We start from the raw sequence: 24913 nt of genomic DNA, 5'->3' as shown, positions 1-24913 counted from the left end.
TTTTGCTAGTGTCAATTAGGTTCCAAGTTCTTGGATGACAAGAGACTTGCGTTCTATTTCTTGGTTACCCCAGAGTGTCTAGCACAGTACATGTTATCCAGTAAGTATCTGCTGACTGGCTGAATGTATGAAGGAGCCTCTCTTCTCCTGTAGGGTGGCCTTTGCAACTGTTTTCTAGAGCTAAAATACTGAGGGTCATCTCAGTTTATTCTAAGGTTAGTATTTCTTTTCCCTTCTTTCTTATATTTTTGTCTTGGGAGATGCTGTGTAGCAAATGTATCCCTTTAAAAAAAAAAGGAAGTTTGCTCTCCAGATCTGACTAAAAAAATGGTACATCTGGAGGGAAGAAATAGTAAGACTTTTTTTAAAAGGAGAAGGGAAAAAAAGAGCAAGGTGGATGGAAAGGATGAGCCTCCACACTGACCAGCCCCTCCCTGCATGATCAGACACGTGGTCATCAGGCATCAGATGACCCGTGCTTCTCATGCTTCTGTGTGACACTTTCCCAGATGACACTTTCCCGAGCTCTCCTTCTGAGCAGCTGCTACTACTGCTTTATCTAATTACTTTCCGACCTTTCAGAGCTAATGCGAGGACTCAAAGATGATATAGGCTGGAGTTGCTGGGTTAATAGTTACGTCAGAATCTCCCAGGGAATTATATTAAAGTGCCTTCACTCCCTCCCCGAGACTCTGCTGAACTCTCCTCTTTGAAAAGGGATTCACTCCTAGGTGATTCCATCAATAAACTCCCTCCCCACTTCATTCCCAACACTTCCACCATTGAAAAAATCACTGTCCAAATTACAGCGAGAAAACTAAGACTCAAGAAGGGGTATGACTTATCTAAGGACACACAGTCACCCTTAAGTAGGGAGGACAGAAACCCAGGTCTCTCTGCTCAATACCCTTTCTATGAACTAGGGGCAGTCTGTCCCAAACACAGTCTATTCAGCATCATTGCCTCAAAAAAGTTTGTCCTCTAAGAAGAAAAAAAATGTAGCATTGTTCTGGGAAGGGCTGGAGCAATGAACAATAGCAGAAGAAGTTCATTTCTATTGACTTTATGGAGGCTGCTGGGCATTTGCTTTCCTGCCTGAATAAGGGCTAGGCTTAAGGCCTCCATGTCATCAAGAATAAAGCATTCCCTGACAGGAAAGACAAGGCTTCTTAGCTCTGGGTCCCAGGGCAGTGCTATTCAAGGCGTGTGTTCATGGAGTATCTGGTCTACTATAGGAGACTGAAATTGCAAGAAGCTTTACAGCTGCCCCTTGCAAATCTAGGCTATTGCATCATACATTTAAAATAATGATAGGCTGGCCAGGTGAAGTGGCTCACGCCTGTAATCCCGGCACTTTGGGAAGCTGAGGCAGGAGGATCACTTAAGCCCAGGAGTTGAAGACCAGCCTGGGCCACATATGGAGACCCCATCTCTACAAAAAATAAAAATAAAAAAATTAGCTGGGCCTGGTGGTGTGCACCTGTGGTCCCAGTTACTCGGGAGGCTGCGGAGGAAGGATCACTTGAGCGCAGGAATTTGAGGCTGCAGTGAGCTAAGATCATGCCACTGCACTGCAACCTGGGTGACAGAGCAAGATCTTGTCTCAAAAGGACAAAAAACAATGACAACAACAAAATGACAAAAAGCCCTCTCAAGTTCTTAGAGGTGGCTATGGAACTGTTATTTCCTAGACCTGAATTTCAGTAAGGACTGTGTGTTTTGCTTACCTAGAGGAATGCTAAGTTCACTGAACACATCCTCTGGTTCCCAAGAAGGCAAAGAAAGGGGCTGTTTCAGTTCCACTTCAGTGTACTCTGGTGACCTCACCTCCAGAGATTTCATTTCCACATACCTGGAGTTTTCTGCAAAACATGAACCAAGGCAAAAAGAAAAGAAAAGAAATGAAATACAACACGCCTCAATGAGTCCCTGAAATTCTATCCCTGCATAGTATGATTGGGAATTGTCCGTTGGACTGCTTAATCACATAAGGCTAGGGCAACGGCTGCTAATTAGAACCAAAGCACTGTCATTAGGAGCTTTTTCCACTGCCAAAAGAATGCCACACACAATAAAACTTGGCAAATCTTTGCATTTGGCCCAGGGGGATGGGCTACTGATGGCTTCAGTTGAGAAGATCCACCCCCCATGCCTCCCATCTCAGTATCATTCCATCTCTGCAGGCAGAGGAATTACTGACGGGCAAAAATTGTGCTGACGTCCACCGAGGCTAGCAAAACAGGCAATACCATTCTCTCCCCAAGCTTGTCAAGCTGTTATTAAATATGAACCCTAAACACTGGGTCAGCTAATGAGCCTCTAACACTGGCACATGTTGAGACCTATACTGCAAAATAAAAGGGGTTTGACTGGAGTGAAGTGAAGATTTCACTGCTCCTTTATTCTTGCCTTCTCTAGACAGAGCCTGGGCCTCAGGGTTTCTCTAGCAACAAGAAGGCATTTCACGGCGGGGTTTCCATGGAAACTCAGATCCATGCAGGTAAAAAACAGCTCAGGTCATCTTGACATGGAAAAAATCCCAAGCCTCCCAGTTACCTAATAGTTCATGCTACCCACAGGGCTCTGGGTTGAAATGTTCATTTTTAAGCCTTTCCTCTGTATTTTCTGTCCCCGACTTTCACTTCAAAGCCTGGTGTGCTGCAGGCTTTCTGTAAAGCAAATCCCTAATTATTTTCACAGTGAGAATCTTAAAGGCTACTCTCCCTCCCTTCCCCCAAACCCCTTGATGGATCTGAGGTTCCACTTGGCAGAGAAGACAGGGCTTAGCCTATTTTAAACTCTCTCTTTCATGATGTCACAGTGCCGGGCATAGGCACAAAACGTCACCTCCAATGGAGTAAGAGAAGATCCTAAAACAAGTCTTGTATCACCATCAGACCCTAGCAAAAAATGGGTCTGAGGTAGTAAGAAGGGTAACAGCTGTACCCTTTAGGGATCCCCTGTTCCTTCCCCTTCCACTCCTTTCTTGCCTCCCCTATTCCTGCCCCCATCACACAAATAACAGCCTGGGTGGCCCTCTGCTGTGCAGGCATGAGGCTCCTCCTGATCTCCTTTTGCTGATAACTCAATCTAATTTTAGTTATCCAAGTCCATCTGGGCTCCTGTAAATGCAGAGAAGTCTGCCCTGAGTTTGCTTGTCAGAAAACATGCAGCCTCCTATCTGACTTCCTTTACACCACTTGCCTAAAATCGCTAACAGTTTAGCCAGGCTTTTAGAGGCTTGCCTCTGTTACTAAATCACTTTCTGCACCCACTTTAATGCTAGTTGAAACCTTACTTATGTTCATGCCAGCCTGCACATGCTCATACTTTATCAGGTGAGCAGGGGTCCAATCAACCCGACCACCCATGAGGAAAGGGAAGGTAGTTACCCGGGGTCAACACTCCTTGGCAAGCTTGGCTTTGGAGGTCGGTTTCGATGGGGGGGCTGGTTTTCTCCTCCAGAGGGCTGCCTTCGCAAGCCCCATCTTCAGGGGTCCCCCTGGTCTTGCAATCATCGACAAATGGGCTTGGCTGCCGGGCCCTCTCCTCTGCTGGCTTAGGGGAAGACATTTGCTGGACTGTAGGGGCTGGATGAACATCTGAGCTCTCCACTCCCTTTACCTCCTTCTCGTAGCAATCTGAATCCTCCAGGGAGAGGCCTGTCTCACTTTCAGCTGGCTTCCGCTCAGCATCCAGATTTAGGCCAGGCATTTCCACGTCCATGTCACTGGGACAGCTTGTGGAAGCACAGGGCAGTTCTCTGGGTGACTTGAGGCTGATTTCTGCAGCCCCATTCCCTACGGCCTTGACTCCCTCCTTGGGGAAATCCTGGGCCAGGTCTAGGTCTAAGGTGGTTGTCACACATGAACATGTTTCTGGGCAGATTTTGTCTTTCTGGTCAATGGGCACAATTTCTTCCAGCTCTGGGATGTCTGGTTCCATGATAAAATCTTCTTCTTCCCCAACCTCGTCCACTGTCACCAGCTCCTCCATGTTCGTGGGATACCAGCTCTCCCCCTCTGCCTCACTTCCACTCTCCCAATCTTGTTCCTGTACAAAAATGCAGAAGGAGGTCAGAGGGTGGTTGAGAGCACTCAACCGGAAGGCACAAGACTTGGCCATGAGGACCCCTCCAATCAGGAAGAACCTGAGCATTCTTACCTCTACCTGGTACAATTACTGCGAACCACTCAAGTCCAACAGCACCAACTCATCCTTAGGGTGATGCTCAAGGTTTGGAATAAGCCCTTAATGCTTAATCCACCGTATTTAAAGTGACACAAAGAATTTCAAGCCCTAGTAGATAACAGGTGCTCAATATACAGTTTTTGAATGCATGAATAATTAAGTTATAAACTCTAAATACTTACTGGAACATCTTTTTTGCATCTGGGTCACCACTAAATGTAACTGCAGCAAAGCCCCTCACAAAATTCCCCCAAGCACCCTCTCCCAGCAGGGGTACATACACTTCCACAGTCAAAGCTCCTACTTGGCCCCTTCTAGAACTTTCCCCTTGGCATCTACAGCAGCCCATGGACTCCTGACTCCACAGAAAGATTTAGGAGATCAGCTTTCCTGCCAGTGATACTCATCTCTCCTGCTTCTCCTGACTGGAAAGGCACGAAGATGGCCCCGTTCCAAGGACATTTCTTTTTGTTGTGGCAGCCCCAGCCCAGGAGAACTGTAACTGGATTTTTCATTTTAATTAAGTAAAACAATCTGTACAAGCACAGTAGATGTCTTGTTAATCCTAGGGTCTGGGCCTGCTGAAGTCAGGGCCCCAGCCTGAGTGCCCAAAGCAGCTTCTCACCCCATCCCCGCCAAAGGACTTGTCTATTTTGGGAGCCTGGCTCTGAAGCCTGAGTCTTTTTTTGGGCACATGTTTTCTCATGGGAACACAGCCAAGTTGCTGGAGAGTGAGCAGAGCTCAGACATGTGAGTAAAGATCGCTTCAACAAAAACTATCCGAAGATTCCAGGCACAGCCACTCCTCCAAAGTAGTGCTAGGAGCACTGGTTCATTCATGTAACTAATGGTGGGGTCTCAGCCATATTCCATCTAGCAGGACATCACCAGGCAACAGGGGGACTCCTGTGACTCAGTCCCTCATGGCAGAAGTGCAGAGTCTAAAATAAACTTTACCTTCTTTGTCCTTGTGTTTTCCGGATCAGAGAACTCTGCTTCTTTCTCTTGTCTGTCCACTGATTGAGGGCTTTCTTCCACGCCCTCCTGTTCCTCATTTCCAGCCTTACCAAAGGAAGGACAGAACAAACCAAATCAACAGTGAGCAGTGACAGGGAGAAGAAAAAAAGAATGATATTGAATGCAGGTCCCAGCTCTCAGAGGCGTTTCACATACAGCATTTTCTTTATCCTCCCGGAATCCCTCGGAGGCGGCTGTTATTAGCATCTTCATTTTATAGATCAGAAAACTGAGGTTCAGAGAGGTTAAGTCATTTGCTCACAGTCACACAGACAAATGGAGGCAGAGAAATGTCTTGAAGCCTGGCCCGATGTCTTTAGGGGGCAGAAATCCCTGGCAAACTTGGTATTTTTTGCAGAGTAGAAGCAGCCAAACTACTGGGCCGGCCAAGACCCTGGGGTTAAATCATTCAGGACACTTATAGGTAGAAAGGGCGTTGTCACCCAGTCAGAATGCCCTCGCACCTTTCTTTTGCTCTCTGTCCTAGAGTGACAGCCCAAACTAGCACTCCCTTTCTTCCTTCCTTGTATTCCTTTCCCCCAAATCAGGGCCCTCACAGTAATGCCCATGTCTGTGAAAGTAAACAATTGAAAGCAGGCGTTTGGTTTGAGAATTAGGGCCTCTAACTAACCTTTAAGACAGGGGATCAGCAAATCTGGCCTGCAGCCAGTTTTTGTATAGCGTGTGAGCTAAGAATGAATTGTACATGTTCACATAATTACATTTTAAGTGATTATAGAAGTGCCTACATAAAATCCGCAATTTTGCCTCTTGGCCCACATAGGCTAAAATATTTACCATCTGGTCCTTTGTAGAAAACTTTGCCAACCCCCACGTTAGAAGTTTCTGGGGGGATATTCTCCCATGACTTAAACTTTGTCCACCAAATCAATGACTACTCCTGGGTTTTCTGGGGGGCAAGTTGCAGTTCTAGGACATTCTTGGCTGAGGTTGGTTTGAAATAAACCACTCTAGTTCTGATTTCTTACAATCAGACATACCTCCTTGAGCTGACTAGGAGCCAGCTGGAGCGGAAGCTCAGGGCTGACTAGTTTCACCAGTTATTACCAGACAGGGACACATGGTTCAAATCCTCAAGTCCTTTCTGTTTCCAGTGTTTGCTGTGAAGATTCCACCAAAAGCTTTGCTGAAGTCTACTGCACTAACCTGAGTGTAAAGCAGCTACAAATACCTTTTTAGCTATTATAGCTTCTACCAACAGGTGACTTTATTTTTATCTCCCTAATCAACTATGCATGGCCCTCTCTTGTCAAAATGAATAATCCTTACCCTTCCCAAGCAGCTCCTGCAGCCGCACTCCCAGATCAACACAGTAAAGGAACCCCCTTCAGTTCAAGTTGGGAGAGGCAGGGACAGTCTTGCCAGCTGGGCTGAAAGCCCTCCACCAAGCAGACCCCTGCTCTTCCTCCCTGCAGGCAAAGGAAACAACCTTTCAGAGCTTCCCTTTGCTCTGGGATCACTTCCAGGACAAGGCAGCAGCTCAAGGGGAACAGATGGGTGCAACGGGTGCCCCCAGCTGCCCACATCAGCTCGCAGACTGAGACTGAAACGCCAACTCTTGCAAGCAGGGCTCTGCCACCACAGGGCCTGGGCTACTGAACCACTTCCAAACTGGTCTCCCACTTCTGCTCTGTACCCTCCCCCAAAATCTATTCTTGCCAAGGCAATCAAGAATGATCATTCCAAAATGCAAAAATGATCACATCCTCAACGTATTGTCTTTTCTTTTTTTTTTTTTTTTTTTTTTTGAGATGGAGTTTTCCTCTTGTTGCCCAGGCTGGAGTGCAATGGCATGACCTCGGCTCACTGCAACCTCCGCCTCCTGGGTTCAAGCAATTCTGATGCCTCAGCCTCCCGAGTAGCTGGGATTACAGGTCCCACCACCACGCCTGGCTAATTTTATTTTATTTTATTTTATTTTTACTTTTAGCAGAGACGGGGTTTCACCATGTTGGCAAGGCTAGTCTCGAACTCCTGACCTCAAGTGATCTGCCTGCCTTGGCCTCACAAAGTGCTGGGATTACAGGCATGAGCCACTGTGTCCAGCCTCCTCACTGTATTTTCTTGCTTAACTACTTCATTTGCTTCCCCTGGTACTTAGGATAAAGGCAAAAATCTTCAACCTGCCTACAAGGCCCTGCATAGTATAGGCCCTGTTAATAAGTCAGCCTCACCTCCCGTTACTCTAATGCCAGCTCTCTGCTACGGCAACGCCGGAGCCCTGGAGCTGCTGGAGGCCCTTGTGCGTGCTGCTCCCTCTGTCTTTTCACTTTCTTTTCATCCAGTCAATACTCACCATGCCTCCAAATCTCAATAGTCACAGCCTAACCCTGAGAAGGCTCGGATTTATCACAGGCCCTCAGCATTGTGTACCTTCATCTCCTTCGTAGCATTTAATAGTCAAGCTCTTCTGTTCATTTGTGAAATCACTGGATTAGCATTTCTCTCACTGGACTATGAGCTCCGCGAGCCCAGGGGTCATTTCAGTGTCACTAACTGTGGTCTCAGTGCCAGGTGCGCCACAAATATTGGTCAATAAAAGAATGAAATTGGTAGAAGGGGGTGGGGTGAATAACAAGTTCTCACCTGTCTTTCCACATGGTTGGGTCTTGTCTAGGCTCTGAAGCGAGCATAAGGGTTTTAAAAATCTTCTCCTGTTATGGATTGGTTATACCAGGGGTTACACTCTGGGGCTTCTAGAAGGCATCCAGCCCACAGCTATGTTTTGGTTGATACTAGGCATTTGTCTTGCTCTAAGAAAAGGGAGATTTGACAGCGTGGCATGCATTCCTGTATGGCAGCTGTAGAATGGAGCTGAGCAGTGGCTCCAGCCCCACAGATGACACCGCTTCCTCAGTCAACCATGGTCCCATCACGCTGGCCTGGCTCCAATTGTCATTAGCCTGGCTTCCCTTCCCTAGGCACCTGGGCTTGCCACTCTGAACCCCCCTCCCAGTAGGATGTAGCAGTGTTTCTTCCCCATGTTTTCCTTATCTGTGACTTGATTTATTTCCTCCTCTTTATGGTCCTGTGGCCAGGATTGGGTCTCAGGTACGGATGTGGCCACCCATCACCACGGAGCAGCACGCACACTGGCTTCTCAACCATGGGCACTTTCTCCAGAAAGCTCAGGATTTTTTAATGAGCGTGGGCTCTTTAAAGTAGTACAACAGCCTTGTGATCACACCCATTTTACAAACAAGAAAACTGAGGCAGAAGAAAACAGGGTGTGACCTGGTTCTCAGAAGCCAGGCCTTTGCCTCCAGAGTCTGGGTTCCATCCTTCATACCTTCAACAGATAACCCACCGGACACCCGCTCTGTGCTAAGCCCTCCTCTAGGGACTGGGAACACAGCAGTGAACACAACAGACAAAACTCCCTGCCTTGTGAAGGTTACACCTGGGAGCCGGGGGTGACAATAGACACTAAGTAAAATAAAGACATTAAGTGATAGGTTTAAAGGTGGTAAATGCCACCAAAAACAGGAAAGTAGGGAGGTAGAGGAGGGGGTTGGGGTGTTGAGATGGTCTGCAGTAGTGGGAGGGAGGGGAGCAGGTTGTCATGTTGAGATAGTCTGCAGCGGTGGGGAGGGAGAAGAGTAGGTTGGGGTGCTGAGATGGTCTGCAGTAGTGGGAGGAAGGGGAGCAGGTTGGGGTGTTGAGAAGGTCTGCAGTGGTGGGGAGGGAGAGGAATGGGTTGTGGTGTTGAGATGGTCTGCAGTGGTGGGGAGGGAGAGGAGCAGGTTGTGGTGTTGAGATGGTCTGCAGTGGTGGGAGGGAGAGGAATGGGTTGGGGTGTTGAGATGGTCTGCAGTGGTGGGGAGGGAGAGGAATGGGTTGGGGTGTTGAGATGGTCTGCAATGCTGGGGAGGGAGAAGAGTAGGTTGTGGTGTTGAGATGGTCTGCAGTGGTGTGGTGGGAGAGGAATGGGTTGAGGTGTTGAGATGGTCTGCAGTGGTGGGGTGGGAGAGGAATGGGTTGAGGTGTTGAGATGGTCTGCAGTGGTGGGAGGGAGAGCAGTGGGTTGGGGTGTTGAGATGGTCTGCAGTGGTGGGGAGGGAGAGGAATGGGTTGGGGTGTTGAATGGTCTGCAGTGGTGGGGAGGGAGGAGTGGGTTGAGGTGTTGAATGGTCTGCAGTGGTGGGGTAGGAGAGGAATGGGTTGGGGTGTTGAGATGGTCTGCAGTGGTGGGGAGGGAGAGGAATGGGTTGGGGTGTTGAGATGGTCTGCAATGGTGGGAGGGAAAAGAGTGGGTTGTGGTGTTGAGATGGTCTGCAGTGGTGGGGAGGGAGAGGAGGAGGTTGTGGTGTTGAGATGGTCTGCAGTGGTGGGGAGGGAGAGGAATGGGTTGGGGTGTTAAGATGGTCTGCAGTGGTGGGAGGGAGAAGAGTGGGTTGGGGTGTTGATATGGTCTGCAGTGGTGGGAGGGAGGGAAGCAGGTTGGGGTGTTGAGATGGTCTGCAGTGGTGGGGAGGGAGAGGAATGGGTTGTGGTGTTGACATGGTATGCAGTGGTGGGGTAGGAGAGGAATGGGTTGGGGTGTCGAAATGGTCTGCAGTGGTGGGATGGGAGAGGAATGGGTTGAGGTGTTGAGATGGTATGCAGTGGTGGGAGGGGGAGGAGCAGGTTGGGGTGTTGAAATCGTATGTAGTGGTCAGGGAGAATAGAGAATGTGGCCATGAGTAAAGACAAAGGAGGTGAGAAGCAAGCCAGGAAGACTTGTGACTCCTTGGCAGCAGCAACACCTGTAAAGGCGCTGAGGGCGGGAGGTGCCTGGTGCACTAGAAGAACAGCAAGCCCTGCTGCCTTCATTCCAAAGTTCAGTTGCCACCTGTTATCTGACTCCTGGGGCAGCCCTATGGGGTCTGGGCTTTTCTCAAGTTCATCATACAGAGTTTGAGGACAGTGCAAAATATTTTCTGTTCTGCTGTCATTCCAACACAGTGTTGGACTGCCTGGCTCCAAATCTAAAGAAACAATCTGTGAGGGGCCCCAGTAAGTCCCTACTGACTCCACCCCAAGGCTGTAAAAGGCAGAACCAACTTGAGGGCCAGAACTGTGGGGAAACTCTTGGGGCTTTCTGAGACTCTTTTTCCATCTGGGCTCTTTGGCTGACACATAGTGTCACCTTAAATGAGCAATGTTATACAAACCGATGAGAGCAGGGTGGTAAAACAGTAGGAGAAATGGGGTCGTCAGAGCAGAGTCTCAGGAGTGTGAGTAGAAGTGCAGGGAGCAGTTCTACCTCCCAGCGTAGGGGGAGAGAGGGTTGGCAGGCTGGTGGTACCCACATGAAGCCCAGGCTTTCCTTGAGCCCCTGCCAACTCTTGCTCTCTGCCCATCATCCATCACCAGCAACTGGGACCCTTCCAAGCAGATATACTTTTAAAAATATCCACTGGTTCACCAAGTCTTTGGGATGCAGTTCAAGTCCTTGGTGAGGCACACAATGTCTTCCATGAGTCCACCTCACCCTCCTCCCTAATCTCATCTCCTGTGCTTCCCCCTGCTATGCCAGTTAGGAAAAATTGTGGCAGACTTTGTAATGGGCAAAAAAAGACTACTGGGTGTCCTTTCACTGGAATGCTGGGCATTTGTCTAGCACATCCCTTCAGGGCATCTGATTCTATAGAAGTCTGCACCTTTCATTGTCTCGAACTGAGCTATTTTACAACCATATAAGTTGCAGAAATCAGATCCTAATACAAATGATTCTTGTTCCTAGAGATACACAAGAATTGTCTCTGCTGGAGATGCAACCGATTCCCTGCCCCTGTGGAAGGGGCCACTTTTACACCTATTAGCAAATTCATTTTAGCATTCCTGATTGCCTGTATATGTTGCCTGCTCTTTCGATTCTCTTTTGAGTTGGTTTTTGCATCTTATGATGCCCTCATTAATTAATGAGTTGGGTAAAACCTTTGACATGTATTCATTATATATTTGCATCAGAGTCACGATTTTACTCTTTAAAAACATTATCCCTACTCTGTCCTAAAGATGCAGCCATGCCGAGTATCTCCAGGTTTTTCAAAACAGTCTTTCTTTTTCACTTTTGCCCTTGCTTCTGCTTCTATCAAGAACCCCGGCGGGGCATGGTGGCTCATGCCTGTAATCCAGCACTTTGGGAGGCTGAGGCAGGAGGATCACGAGGTCAGGAGTTCGAGACCAGCCTGACCAACATGGTGAAACCCTGTCTCTACTAAAAATATAAAAATTAGCCAGGTGTGGTGGTGCATACCTGTAATCCCAAATACTAAGGAGGCCGAGGCAGGAGAATCGCTTGAACCTGGGAGGCAGAGGTTGCAGTGAGCTGAGATTACACCACTGCACTCCAGCCTGGGCAACAGAGCGAGACTCCATCTCAAAACAAAAACAAAAACAAAAACAAAAACCCAAACTGCTTTTTTCTACTTTTAATACTCAGCTCGAATATCACCCTCTCTGAGCAGCTGTTTTCCTGTTCCTGTGCAGAGTTAATAATTGCCCACAGAGCAGCTCATTCGCTGTAAATACTGGCATGAGTCCCATTGTATACAAATTATTTTTATATTAATAGGTCTGTTTCCACCATTGGACTTCAGTCTCTGCTATAACATGGACTATGTCCTATTCACCTTTGGCTCACCTATACCTAGCACACCACCTGGCAAAGTGGCACTCCATCTATACATGTGGGAACGAATGCTGAAGTAGCATCCAAAAGGGTGACTCTTCGGTGTTCATGGAGTTGAGATTTGGGCTTCTTATTTGCACTTAGTATTGTCACCAACTCCCAGGTCAGAATGACTAGAAGATATGTGTGGAGGATTTTAAAAATTAGGCTTCTTATGCATATTGCCAAACCTCACTTATCCTACCCCTACTTAAATATAGAAGGCTCTGGCAAGAAGGAAGTGTAAGCCAAGTTGGAATATAAACCTGGTAACCAGAACCCTCCTTGTGATGCCCCTGTGTGAACTGAAGCACTGCTGCAAGCCCTCAGACCTTTCAGATGCCGGAATGAAGGTGCCAGCCAATTGCCATGCATTTTTTTTTTTCTGAAACAGAGTTTTGTTCTTGTCATCCAGGCTGGAGTACAATGGCATCATCTCGGCTCACTGCAACCTCCGCCTCCCGGGTTAAAGTGATTCTCCTGCCTCAGCCTCCTGAGTAGCTGGGACTACAGGGGTGCATCACCTTGCCTGGACAATTTTTATACTTTAGTAGAGATGGGGTTTCACCATATTGGCCAGGCTGGTCTCAAACTCCTGACCTCAGGTGATCTGCCTGCCTCGGCCTCCCAAAGTGCTGGGATTACAGGTATGAGCCACTGTGCCCGGTCGCCGTGCATTTTTATTAGAGTGGAGGTAAAACACTGTGGACAGCTCTGGGCACCCAGTTTAATTTAGTGGGTGGTGGCGGCTTCTCTTTCACCACCTCTCATCAGAGTTCTAGGATTGGTAAATGCTTTTAGCAGGAGGGAGGACAGAATGAACCAAAGATCTAATCTCCCTTGGGAGGCTGTTTGGATATAAACACTTCAGGGCCACTCCCTACTGGACAAACAGGACTACAGGTTTTTCCATCATGTCCCGCCCTAACTTCTAGTAAAGGCAACAGGTGTCGTGGGATTTGGGGCCAGATCTCCTGGGTATAATTCCGGGTCTGCCATTTCCTCACTGTGTGTTCTTGGACAAATAACGTAAGTTCTCTGTGCCTCAGTTTCCTCATCTGCAGTAACAATAGTACCAAACTCAAAGGTTGGTACTCAAAACCTGTGAGGATTAAATGAGTTCATTGAGATAAAGTGTCTCGCACAGTGCCTAGCACATAGTAAATAGCCAGTAAATGTTCATTCATTCAATAAACATTCATCCTCATTACATTATTAGGATTATTCTCCTTCAGGGCCTGCCTCGCCTTACCTGGAGAAGAGATTGATCATTACCTCATTCTCTGCCACTGTGTTTTCTTTTCTATCATCAGCTCCTTCTTGGTCTCTATCAGGTCTCTTGGTTTTATTTTTCTCATTCTGCTTGGACTTGGCGCCCTCAGGGGCCCTAGTGACCTTTGGCCCCAGCCCATCTTCCTTGCCTGAGTCATCGGGATGGGGGTGTCTGCTTTCCCGCAGCCTGGCCTCGTCCTTCCTCCTGGACCTCCCAGGGCCATCCTGCTGCTGCTTCAGATACTTGTCCAACTTGACTTTGGGCTCTTTCCGGTAGTAGCCATCTTCGCGGCTTTTGTAGCTGGACACAGAGTGGGGCGGGTTGGGAGATCCAGACCTCAGGTACTTCTCTCGGTGGGACCTCCCTCCTTCCAGTCGCTCGTCCAACTCAGCCTTGTCCAGTTGCCGGGGGTGGTGTTTGCGGTCATGTGCCCAGGGGTCCATCCTGTCCCTTTTGTCATCCCCGTTCTCCCTCCAGGGAGCCGGGTCTCGCTCTTCCTCCCTCCTGGCATAGGGAGAGTGCTCCCAGGAGTCCCTGCTATTGCCCCAGTCAGCCCGGGAGGGGCCCGGAGGGCTGTGGGAAGAGCTGCAGGAGGTGAAGCTGGGAGTGTGGGATCTCGGGGAGAGTGACCGGCTCACCGGACTACGAGACCGTGGCCTTTCTGGGCCATATCTGTGAGGGAACCAAGGAGCAGGATTAGGAATCTTCACGCCTCCCATCCCACCCCATCCACACACAGATACAGTCTCTCTCTTAGATATACTGTGTACACTCTTAACTCCCAACTCTACACAACCATATGGAGTGGTTCGGGAGAAAGCCTTTTCCTCCCTTCTGGCTTCTGTGCAGAGGACTTCTCCTAAGCACAGCACTGGCCACTCTCTATCCCTTTACTCATCCTGCTCCTGGGAACTAGGAAGAAGAACTGGGTTGCTTTGGGTCGGCTCCAGCTTGCCTTCTCTTGGAAGGGAGCTATGCTCAGGGAGCAGACCTCTGACTCTCCTCCTGGGGGTTTGCAGGGGGGGCACTGGGGGGCAAGATTGCCCTAGTCCAGCCTAGTGGGTAAGGCTGCCTAACCCTGGGTGCTGTTAGCCGGCCTCTTAGCCAGAAGACTTGAAGCCACTTCTACATTTGGGCTGTATCAGAATAAAGCCAACCTCTTAGCCTCCACTTTTCTCATTTATTTCTTAGCTCAATTTATGCATGGAAAAGGGAAGCTAATTATTGGGGAGGGTAGGCTCAGAGGTTAAAAAAAAAAAAAGAATTAGGAATATATTTTAGGGTTGGAAGAGACTCTAGAACTCCGACCTACACATTTGAGATGAAGAAACTGAAACCCAGACAAGGACCCCAACCTGTGTAAGGTTCAGAGCAAGACTTCCTAAACTCCCTCCGCTCTGCTGCAGAATTGCAGGTGGCAGGATGGGACTTTACACGTCTTTTAAAAACCCAAATAATCATAATTTTTTTAAAAAACAGACAAACTAATAAACAAATGAAGATAGCAAGCCTGAACAGTTACATACAAAGATATACACACACATATACACATACACTTTGAAGACTGTTTGGTTATTAAGCAGGTCAACTGAGTCATATATCCGATACTCTAAAAGGATGAGCATTTTTCCATTAAGTTCCCAAATACAGGAAAACCACGCAGCCCTCATTGACCAGGGGACACCGAGGTGCATCTCGCTAGGACCAGGCTGCCTGACCATCATGGGGGAAACAGCCTGGGCTTGTGTCCTCTACTGGGAAGTGACAGCACCGCCTACGGCCACTGCAGCAAGAATCCCAGGATGTGCCAGCCACGTGCCTGCTCCTGCAGTTTTCTACCTCGGTTCTCTGCAGGAACTGTCTTTGTAAGGGAGTGACTGTGGTCAAATTGTAGCCCCAGCTTGGCCTGATCACAAACTTCGGTTGGAAGAAATGGGTTGGAAAACTGAATGTATTCAATGTTCAGAGAAAGTGACTGTTCAAAAACCATCTACATTCTACTTCCTACACCTACATTCAACTCATGAAAAACCAAGAGCTGGTTCTAAACAGAAGCCAGTTTAGACTTCTGGACTGGTGTTTTTCATAGGGAATATGGAAAGGTGGGACCCAGAAAAGCAGATGGATGGGGTAGGGGCAAGAGCAGGGCACAGCATGACTCAAATGCCCCTAAGAATGAGAAACAGGAGTGTGTTCCCACTGCCCAGAACCTGCCTGGAGACTTAGGGCTTGGGGCCTCACCTGTCTGCTTCCCGGAACATGTCCCTCTCCCTCTGGGAATGGATGTCCTGGATGATGGCAGCCACAGCCTTCCCGGGTTTCTAGCAAAGTCAGAGAGATCACCATCAGATCAGAGGTGGCCTTGCAAACACCAGAGGGAAGCAGCTCTGACCTGGGTCATTCACTGCCTGGTCCACCAAAATGGAAAAAGTGCCTTGTGTGGGGAAGACAAAAGGCATAATCCAATGGATGAATGTGAGTATAATGCTAAACTGGGTGGGGCCGAGTGGTCCAGAGAACACTGAGTGGTCCATCGAACTGGGGAAGGAAGGAGCCTGGTGTTCACATCCATGTGCTGGAGACAAGCAGCATTTGTTAATACCCACCTCTGCCCGAATTAAAAAAAATAAAATGTGTAAGAAAGAAAAGGAGAGAGGGATGGAAGGAGGGAAGGAAGGAAGGCAGGCATGCATTGTAAACTTGGAGAGACTTGAAGATCATTGACTGCAGCCTCCACCTTTAATATCTATGGAAACTTAGAGCCAGAGAGGTTGAGGCAGGGTCTCTGCTCTGCACAGCTCCAGGGTCACCGGCCACCTTGTGTTCCGTGCAGTTGGTGACTCTTGGAGTTGTGTTGGGTTAAGGAACACTTCAAGGTAACACAGATAGTGAAAAGAATCAGGACCTGACACCAGGTATTTTAACTCCAAGTTCCTTTCCATGCTTTCCATGCCCTGGGCCCCCTTCAACACCTCATGCACAGGCATCAGCTGACGCTCAAAGTACATCTGTGAGGAGGGTGGCGTAAGCTGGGAGTCAGGCTTCACAGCCGAGAACAGTAGGCAGCCAGGGCTCCATCCTTCCCTGAGATCATTAGACGGTGGCTATGCCAGGCCAGGACCAACCCCAGTCCCCCATTCCCAACCAAAGCCCTTTCCTAAACCCAGAATGGACACACGATAACCAAAATAAATAATAAACGATTTTTTAAAAAAAATTCACAAGCACAAAAGGCAAGTCAGGAACATCTTCCTAAAGACGATGCAAAATTCATCCTTTAAATAAAAATGTATCAAGCAGAACGAATTTTATGGAATGTGAGTTATATCTCAAAAAATAAAGCTGATTTTTTAAAGACCAAGGCTAAAAGCCCTCAGTCTATGTAAACTTTTGATAATGAGTTTTATTAAATTTAATCGCCTGCTTTTTATCCTTGATTTTTTCTATGCAATTTGCAAGGAATCATGCATCTTTTTTAAAAAATTTTTTAAAGAAACGAGGTCCTGCTCTGTCACTCAGGCTGGAATGCAGTGGCACAATCACAGCTCACTGAAAGCCTCAACCTCCCAGGCTCAAGTGATTCTCCCACTTCAGCCTCCCAAGCAGTTGGGACTACAGGGGCTCATCACCACATCAGGCTAATTTTTTCAGTTTTTATAAAAGACAAGGTCTAGCTATGTTGCCAGGACTGGTCTTGAACTCCTGGGCTCAAGCAATCCTCCTGCCTTGGCCTCTCAAAGTGCAGGGATTACAGGCATGAACCACCACGCCCAGCTAAATCATGCAATAAGAGCCATACAAATGTTAAAAAGCATCATGTATCTCATTTGACAGATGGGAAACTCAGGTCCAGAGATGTGATCTAGCTGGACTAGCACAGTATGAGTGCTCTAAGTGGCGTGGCTGATTATCTGTTATTGTTGAGATAGAGGGTTGGGCTGGGAAAAACACAGAGTAAAGGTGAGAATGAAGGAGGAGCTGCCTGCAGTTTCAGGGAGAGAGGTCAGGGCTAGTACACACAAAAGAGACATAAAATGTTCAAGTGAGGGAGGGACCTCACCTCTTGTCATACGGAGATGCAAAGTGAAAGAATGTCAAAGAGAAGGCAGTGACTCTTTCATCTGTGCTCGTGAATAAGTCAGAGGTTTTAGAAGTCAGCCAATCCCCCATTCAAGAAAAGGCCCAGAAACTCAGCACTGGGCAGGATGTCCACCAGAAAAGGCACCACAACTTTGGCAAATGGTCCCTTATGGCAAACTGAAGCTGCAGAGATCGACCCTTTATAAAGCACCTGAAAGTGCCACTTACAAATAACCAGATCACCCAAGACTCGCACTGGCCTCCAGCACCTCAGCTGCTTAAACTGGACCTTGTTCAGACCAAGGACAAACAAGGATAGAAGCCAAGGCTGTTGGCGTTGGCCAAGAAGAAAGTTGCTGTCCAGGATGTCTCCTCCCACCCCACCGTGTGGCTAGAGACCACTGGTCCTTCAGCCAGGGTCGGCTGTCACTTGGGGTAGAAGAAGAAGGCTCACTTGAAGCTGATAGAACGTAATGTGGATCCCACCAAGCGGGTCTTCTTCCTGCCCGCCCACCTTGGGCCACACAAGTGACTTCGGCTACTGTATCATCAAGAGAAAGCCAACTGGGATGGCTGGTCCCTGAAAGGACCTGTCACAGCACTGCCTTCACACAGGCACCAAGGGAGCAGCAGAGCTTGGGAAAGCTGGTGGGAGCCATCAGGACCAAGACCATGTCATGAGATCTGCCATCACCGGGGAAGCCACACCCCAGGTCCCTCCCAAATCTGTGGCTTGCACTGCCACATTAGAATGGACAAAGGCTAAAGAATGTGTCCCCAAACTGGGATAAATGTATCTGGCAACTCTTCAGAATATAAAAATAAAATTCCCCATGGGAATTGTATGGGGAGCTTTCTGTTGTAAAAAGAATCCCCAAGGTTCCAGTTTTCTTCTGCTCTTCTGGAACTTCATATCCTCCTGGTTATTCCTTCCAGCCCAGATCCAGGAAAGGCCGACGTGGGAGGAGGATGGTCTTGGCAGGGAGCGGCTGAGGTTTTGCAGATTACCCACGGCAGAGTGACTATGAGGGTGGGGCTCAGGCACATGGGGGCAGGAGCAGGTCAGGCCAATGTCAGAGCCAGAGGCATTCCACAAGCTCTCGGTCCCTTCTGCACCTTGGTTATCACAGATGGCACCCCCAGGCCCTTCCCCTCAGGGGTGCCCCCAGTGAGGGGCAGAACAGGCTGATCAGACACTGCAGATGAAAACATCCTCTAGTGGCCCGTGCAGTTTCCCAGGAGTCAAAGAGGTGCAGTTAGAGTGGACTTAGAAGAACGTCTCCTTGGCTTAAACCTTCCTCTGACCCTTATTTTCTTAATGACAGAACGTCCTCCTGGGGTCACTTTCAGCCCGTACCTCCTGGAGTTACTTCTATCCGGATCGCAGGTCCCCCGTGAGGGGCCTCCTGCGCTGACGGTCTTCACACAGCCAGCACCAGCACAGAGCCTGGCATGGAGCAGGTGCTGCCTAACACCCATCTCAAGATGCATGGCTAGAGAGATGGAAGGAGGTGGCTGCAGAGAATGAATATGAATCTGCAAATACTACATGCTGGGGCTAGTGGTCACAGGTATTGTGATCCCTCCCAAGGATCAGAGCATTGGTTCTGCTATTTTAGGTGGTAATTGCAAATTGTTTGGTGCTCTGTGGACCAGCTGTCAGCTGCCATCTGAAAAGGGGACAGAAGTAGCCAAAGATTTTCAAATAAGAGAGTTGACTTCTGAAAGCCCTAAGAAAATTCTCTCAACCTTCCTCTTTGACCAGCTTCTGTATCCTGTGGGTAAAGGCATAAAGAGGGCAGGTGAAACAAAGGTGATTACAGCTTTGTAATCAAAAAATGAAATGGGAGAGAAAAGAGTAGGTCTATGATAAAATTTTGGTTACCTTTTTATTATAGAAAATTTCAAACATACACAAAAGTAGAGAGAATGGTTTATTGAACCCCGAAGAATCCATTACCCATCTTCAGTCAATGATGCTGACCAGTCTTGTTGCATCTGGATATGGTTTGGTTCTGTGTTCCCACCCAAATCTCATATTCAATTGTAATCCCAGATGTTGAAGGTGGGGCCTAGTGGGAGGTGATTGGATCATGTGGGTGGTTTTTAGTGGTTTAGCACCATCCCCCTAGTACTACTCTCGTGATAGAGTTCTCACAAGATCTGGCTGCTTAAAAGTGTGTAGCACCTCCCTGCTTCCACTCTAACTCCTGCTCTGGCCACGAAAAACATGCCTGCTTCCTCTTTGCCTTCCGCCATGACCGTAAGTTTTCTGAGGCCTCCACAGCCATGTTTCCTGTACAGCCTGAGGAACCATGAGCCAATTAAAGCTCTTTTCTTTATAAATTATCCAGTCTCAGGTAGTTTTTTTTTTTTTTTTTGGAACGGAGTCTCACTCTGTGGGCCCAGGCTGGAGTGCAGTGGTGCAACCTTGGCTCACTGCAACCTCTGCCTTCTGGGTTCAAGCGATTCTTCTGCCTCAGCTTCCTGAGTATCTGGGATTACAGGTGCCTGCCACCATATCTGGCTAATTTTTGTATTTTTAGTTTAGGTTTCACCATGTTGGTCAGACTGGTCTTGAACTCCTGACCTCAAGTGATCCACCCACCTCGGCCTTCCAAAGTGCTGGGATTACAGGCATGAGCCACCCCGGCCTGGACTCAGGCAGTTCTTTATAGCAGTGTGAGAATGGACTAATATACATCCGTACTCACCACCTTCCTTCCCCACCTCCTATATTATTTTGAAACAAATGTCAGACATTGTTATCTTTACATCCATTCTGCAATGACAATGATCCCGCTCAACAGTCCCACGAGGGACCATCTACAGTGCTCAGAGTTAACCCAGCTTGCTGCTTTTAAGACATGGTTGAGATTCCAAGCCCCATGCAGTTCCAGAAAAGTGCTGGCATATTAAGAGGGAGGCACCACCACTTGGAACCTCAACCCAGGAGGAGTAGCCCCAGCTGTGCCCGCACCTGGCTGGGTCACCCTGGGTCAAGGCTTATTGCCTATGGGAAACTCACTTTCTCTACCTGTAAAGGTGGGTTAATGAGGCCCATCTGGCATCCACCAAAAGCCTCAGGGCATGGCAGGCTACACCCGTAAAAGTCACAGAGTGCTTGGCCAACATGAAGGGAGCTGCTGGAGAGTTTCATGCCCTCTGACAACTCCACAGCTATTTTACCCACTTCAAGAGTCCTAGGAAGATGCTGAAACCTTCCAGATGAGCCCAGAACTCACCTAAGCCAGATCCTGTCAAGGCAGCCCCGACTGTTTCAACATTACCAGGCTTTCTAGGCTCGACATTGTCACTCGCCTGACTCCTGCCTGGAAGCCCTGTCTCTCTTTAGCTAATTCTCCCCTTCTTCAAGGCCTTGTTTAGGAATCTCTTCCCTTTGTCACACCCCTCAGTTATACTGCCTTTTGCCATGGAACTTCTGGTCGCCCCTGTACTTATGCATTCATGTTTAAATCTTGTGTAATTTTGCACGAGAATAATTTGTCTCCCAGTTGGAGAGTGAACTCTTCCCTAAGTGAGAACCATGCCTTGTATGCTTTGTAACTATCAGTACATAGAGAAGACTCTCAATCATCTTCCCAACTGAGAGCACCATGGACCATTCACAAGACTGCTTCCCAGGGCCAGAAGCCCTCTCTGTAGTGAGGAGGCTGGCAAGACCAGTGGCTCTGAAACCAGGCCCTCTGCCCTCAAAAGCACCTTGGAGTCTCATTCCCACCCCAAGCCTACTAAAGAGAATCTCTGGGCAAGAGGACTCCTCTGACAAAAAATCCCCTGATGACTCTCTGATGAAGTGACTGGGAGACACTGGTTTACATTATTCCAAGTTCACTTCTGCATCAAAGAGATTATGATTCCATACTTATTGACAAAGTTTCTATAGAACAACCCAGAAAATATTCCAATCGTCTTGTCCAGGTCTGTAGGAAGAAGGTTACTCACTTTTTATTGTTCCTTCAGATTTTCTCTTTCTTATTCATTTTGCATATTTATTAAACATCTATCAAGTGAAAGGTTCTGCCTCAAATAAGCTGAGGAACAGAACCTTTGCCACAGGAAGTATATGGGGAGATAAGATATGTGCATGAGGAAATATTCAAGAGAGGAAATGAAAAATACCTTAAAATCTCTCCTTTCTCTCCCTATACTTTGCCTGGTGAGCAAAAGATAAAGTTAGAGGAGAAAGAGCAATCAGAATTTCTCTCCACCTCTGCAAACCCTGGTGGAACCTCACATGCAGCCCCTTTGGCCCAGAGATACACAGGGATACAGTGTTTGCCCTGTACCTTCCCAGTAGCCACTGTCCTTCCTCCTGATAGCAGCTGTTCCTCCCTCATCTTGCTCCAGAGCTCTGGGTGGGTCTCTGCCCCAGCTCTGAGGATGTAGCAGATGACACAGGTCCAGCAAATCACAGAATGACCTAGCCCTGGCCTGAGATCAATTTAGGAATGTGCCCCTGTGCTAAGCTAGTCCAGTCAGAGCTACTCTCTCAAAAGTCCCAGGACTTTTGTGGGAGCTTCTAGGAAAAAAACTCTGGCTTTTCTTGTTGAAGGAAATGGAAGGGGGAGTAAGAACTGCTGAGGTCACTGTAGCTATCATGCCACCTAGAGGAGAGAGCCTGGGCTGCAACGGCCCACCCCAGGGAGCCCCCAGTAAACAAGGCCAAAAGAGCAGAAGGCAGAGTGGAGAGAAACCAAGTCCTAATGAGGGTCTTTGGGTCCTGAATCCAGCCGTATCTGCAGCCAGAGCTACTCCTGGACTTTTCATTTACGTGAATCCGTAAATTCTTTCTTTTTTTTTTTTTTTTTACTTAAGCCAACAGGCTTAATGGAGATGATTTTCTGTTACTTGCAGAGAGAGATTCATATCAACATAGGGACCATAAAGCATGCATTACTATGTAGTTGAAACATACATTAAGTTGTTTTCACATCTATTATTCCATGCGGGCTTCACAATGACCTTAAGAGGGAATATGGCAGCTTGGGGAGCAGAAAAGCCCTACTAAAGATCAGAAAACAATGTGTTCTGGGCCCTTTCCATTCAAAGTGTGCTCCGAGGACCACCAGCAGCAGCATCTCTTGGGACCTCGTTAGAAATACGCAATAACAGCACTACCCTAGACACACTGAATCAAAGTGCATTTTAACAACATCACCAAGTGATTTGTAGCACACTGAAGCTCGAGAAGCTCTGTTATGATGCTATCTCTGCTGCTTCTTGGCTGGGTGACTATAAGCAAATTACCTGATTTCTCAGGGTTTTTTTCACGCAGACAACAGAGATCATAATAACACATTATAACAATGCAGCTTTAGTGCAAAACCAAAACAGTACTAAGTTTTAATCATAGCTCTTCCAGTAGCTAAATACAATCCTGGGCAACTTACTGAACTTCTATTAGCTTCAGATACCTCATCTGTAAAACTGAGATAATAATAGCTGTCTAACAGGACTGATGTCAGGATTAAATAACGTATGTAAAGTGCTTGGTACATTACTTGCTCCAGAGTACCAGGACTCAATTAAAGGTATATATTATTGTTATTGTTTTACTCTTACAATTACTGCTATTATCCACCCTACACACCTCACAGGGTACAGTGAATTATGAGACTCAAAAGATAATATATGAAAAAAAATGCTTAAAGCCAAATTACTCAAAGTATAGTCCTTTCCTGATCTGTAAACTGAGGTTCACAGAGGTTAAGCAACTTTTCTAAGCTCACCAAAGCAGGAAGTGGTAGAGCCCAGGCTGACATCACCATCTTCCAATCTGGGATAGGTCACATGGTTGTCAGTGGTTCTTTGTTTATTTGCTTTTACTCCCACCAGACTGAGCTCCTCACCAGCTTGCTACTTCTACCTCCATGGCACCTGGCCCAGTTCCACCCACGGTGAGCACTCAGTGCACATTTGCTGAAAGCAAAACTCGACCATCTGACCTCTTTAACCCACGTTTTTTGCACCACCCCAAACTATCTCCCTCAGGAAGGTATTACTATGCTTTGGTACTTTAATTTAAGAAGCCGATTACTGCCTTTAATCTTAATCAGAAACTTATGACAACATCTCATTTGGAGACCAAAGTTCCACTGGGAACTTAGTGTAGAAATTCAATTCTAGCCCCGAGGGGAGAATCCAGGAGAACAGGAACTTTGGCTGGATACAGAATGGGGTGGGATCCTTACTTGTCTGAAAGAAGCAATATACTTTCATTGGGGAGGGGGGGGAAGCCAAGTTCTGCCGGAAGGAAGAACTGTTAGCAAAGGAACTTCAGAGGCAATGATGCAAGCAAAGCAGATTCAGGACTCGGAAGCTGGTTGACACAGTACCCATCTACACATGGAGACTTGTCAGAATGCCAGTCCTAGCCACTGAGCCTTTGTCTTCTGAACCTTGAAGGTGGATTAAGGCCTGTGGGTCTTGGACAAAATGGATCCTAAGTCAATGTGGAACGAGCTAAAGTGAACAGGAAAATCCCTATTAAATGGAACAGTAGAAAGCACAAAATAAGAGGGTAGATTTAAACACAAATATAGCATTAATTACAAGAAATCCAAATAGAGTTGGTGCTCCAGTTAAGAGAACTCCTGCAAACCAATAAGAAGACACAATGCAAAAGAAAAGCATGGGCAGATGACTTGAAAAGAAACATCCCATCAAAGAAGATCCAGATGGAACAGCCAACAAACAGATGAAAAGGTGCTCAACCTCCATGCACAATTAGGAGGATAAAATATAAAACTGTGATAAACCGGCCAGGTGCAGTGGCTCACACCTGTAATCCCAGCACTTTGGGAGGCCGAGGTGGGTGGATCATGAGGTCAGGACATTGAGACCATCCTGGCCAACATGGTGAAACCCTGTCTCTATTAAAATACCAAAAAAAAAAAAAAAAAAAAAAAAAAAAAAAGCCATGTGTGGTGGTGTATGCCTGTAGTCCCAGCTACTCCAAGGTGAGGCAGGAGAATCACTTGACCCTGGGAGGTGGAGATTGCAGTGAGCGGAGATCACACCACTGCATTCCAGTCTGATAACAGAGCAAGACTCCATCTCAAAAACAAAACAAAACAAAACAAAACTCTGATAAACCATGATACTCTCCAAGACAGGCAAAAATTTAAAAGTTGGACAAGACAATGTGTTAGTAAGAATGTAGACCACTGAAAACTCTTTTTTTTTTTTTTTTGAGATAGAGTTTCACTCTTGTTGTCCAGGCTGGAGTGCAGCGGCACAATCTCAGCTCACTGCAACCTCCACCTCCCAGGTTCAAGCGATTCTCCTGCCTCAGCCTCCCGAGTAGCTGGGATTACAGGCGCCTGCCACCATGCCCGGCTAATTTTTGTATTTTTAGTAGAGATAGGGTTTCACCATGTTGGCCAGGCTGGTCTCCAACTCCTGACCTCATGATCTGCCCGCCTCAGCCTCCCAAAGTGCTGGGAATACAGGTGTAAGCCACCACACCCAGCCGAAAACTCTAATACACTACTAGTGGGAATATAAATGTGAGACAACTAATTTTGGAAAGAGCTTGCTGTCATCTAGGAAAGTTGAGGTAAGCATACCTTATGATGCAGCTATCTTAATCCTAGTTATGTATATACTTCTGGTTGTATGCTCAAGTGCATATATACCAGGATGACATGTTT

General features: G+C 47.5%; 1 protein-coding gene across 2 annotated transcripts in view; it reads right to left on the bottom strand.

The window, feature by feature from the left end:
* Window positions 1-24913, bottom strand: part of RBM20 (RNA binding motif protein 20) — a 195966-nt gene that overhangs the window by 14082 nt on the left and 156971 nt on the right. For both annotated transcript variants that reach the window (XR_012094048.1, XM_007964079.3), the window contains exons 8-12: window positions 15399-15478; window positions 13160-13829; window positions 5149-5253; window positions 3393-4053; window positions 1728-1862 (exon numbers count right to left, since the gene is read on the bottom strand). Coding sequence is in view for 1 of the 2 variants with exons in the window: in XM_007964079.3 (XP_007962270.3) it covers window positions 1728-1862; window positions 3393-4053; window positions 5149-5253; window positions 13160-13829; window positions 15399-15478 (1651 nt within the window). In the remaining variant the exon portion in view is untranslated. The remainder of the gene's footprint in view (window positions 1-1727; window positions 1863-3392; window positions 4054-5148; window positions 5254-13159; window positions 13830-15398; window positions 15479-24913) is intronic.

The sequence above is a fragment of the Chlorocebus sabaeus genome, chromosome 9, assembly GCF_047675955.1.
Source record: "Chlorocebus sabaeus isolate Y175 chromosome 9, mChlSab1.0.hap1, whole genome shotgun sequence".
Classification (NCBI taxonomy): domain Eukaryota; kingdom Metazoa; phylum Chordata; class Mammalia; order Primates; family Cercopithecidae; genus Chlorocebus; species Chlorocebus sabaeus.
This window is presented reverse-complemented; position numbering and strand designations above follow the sequence as displayed.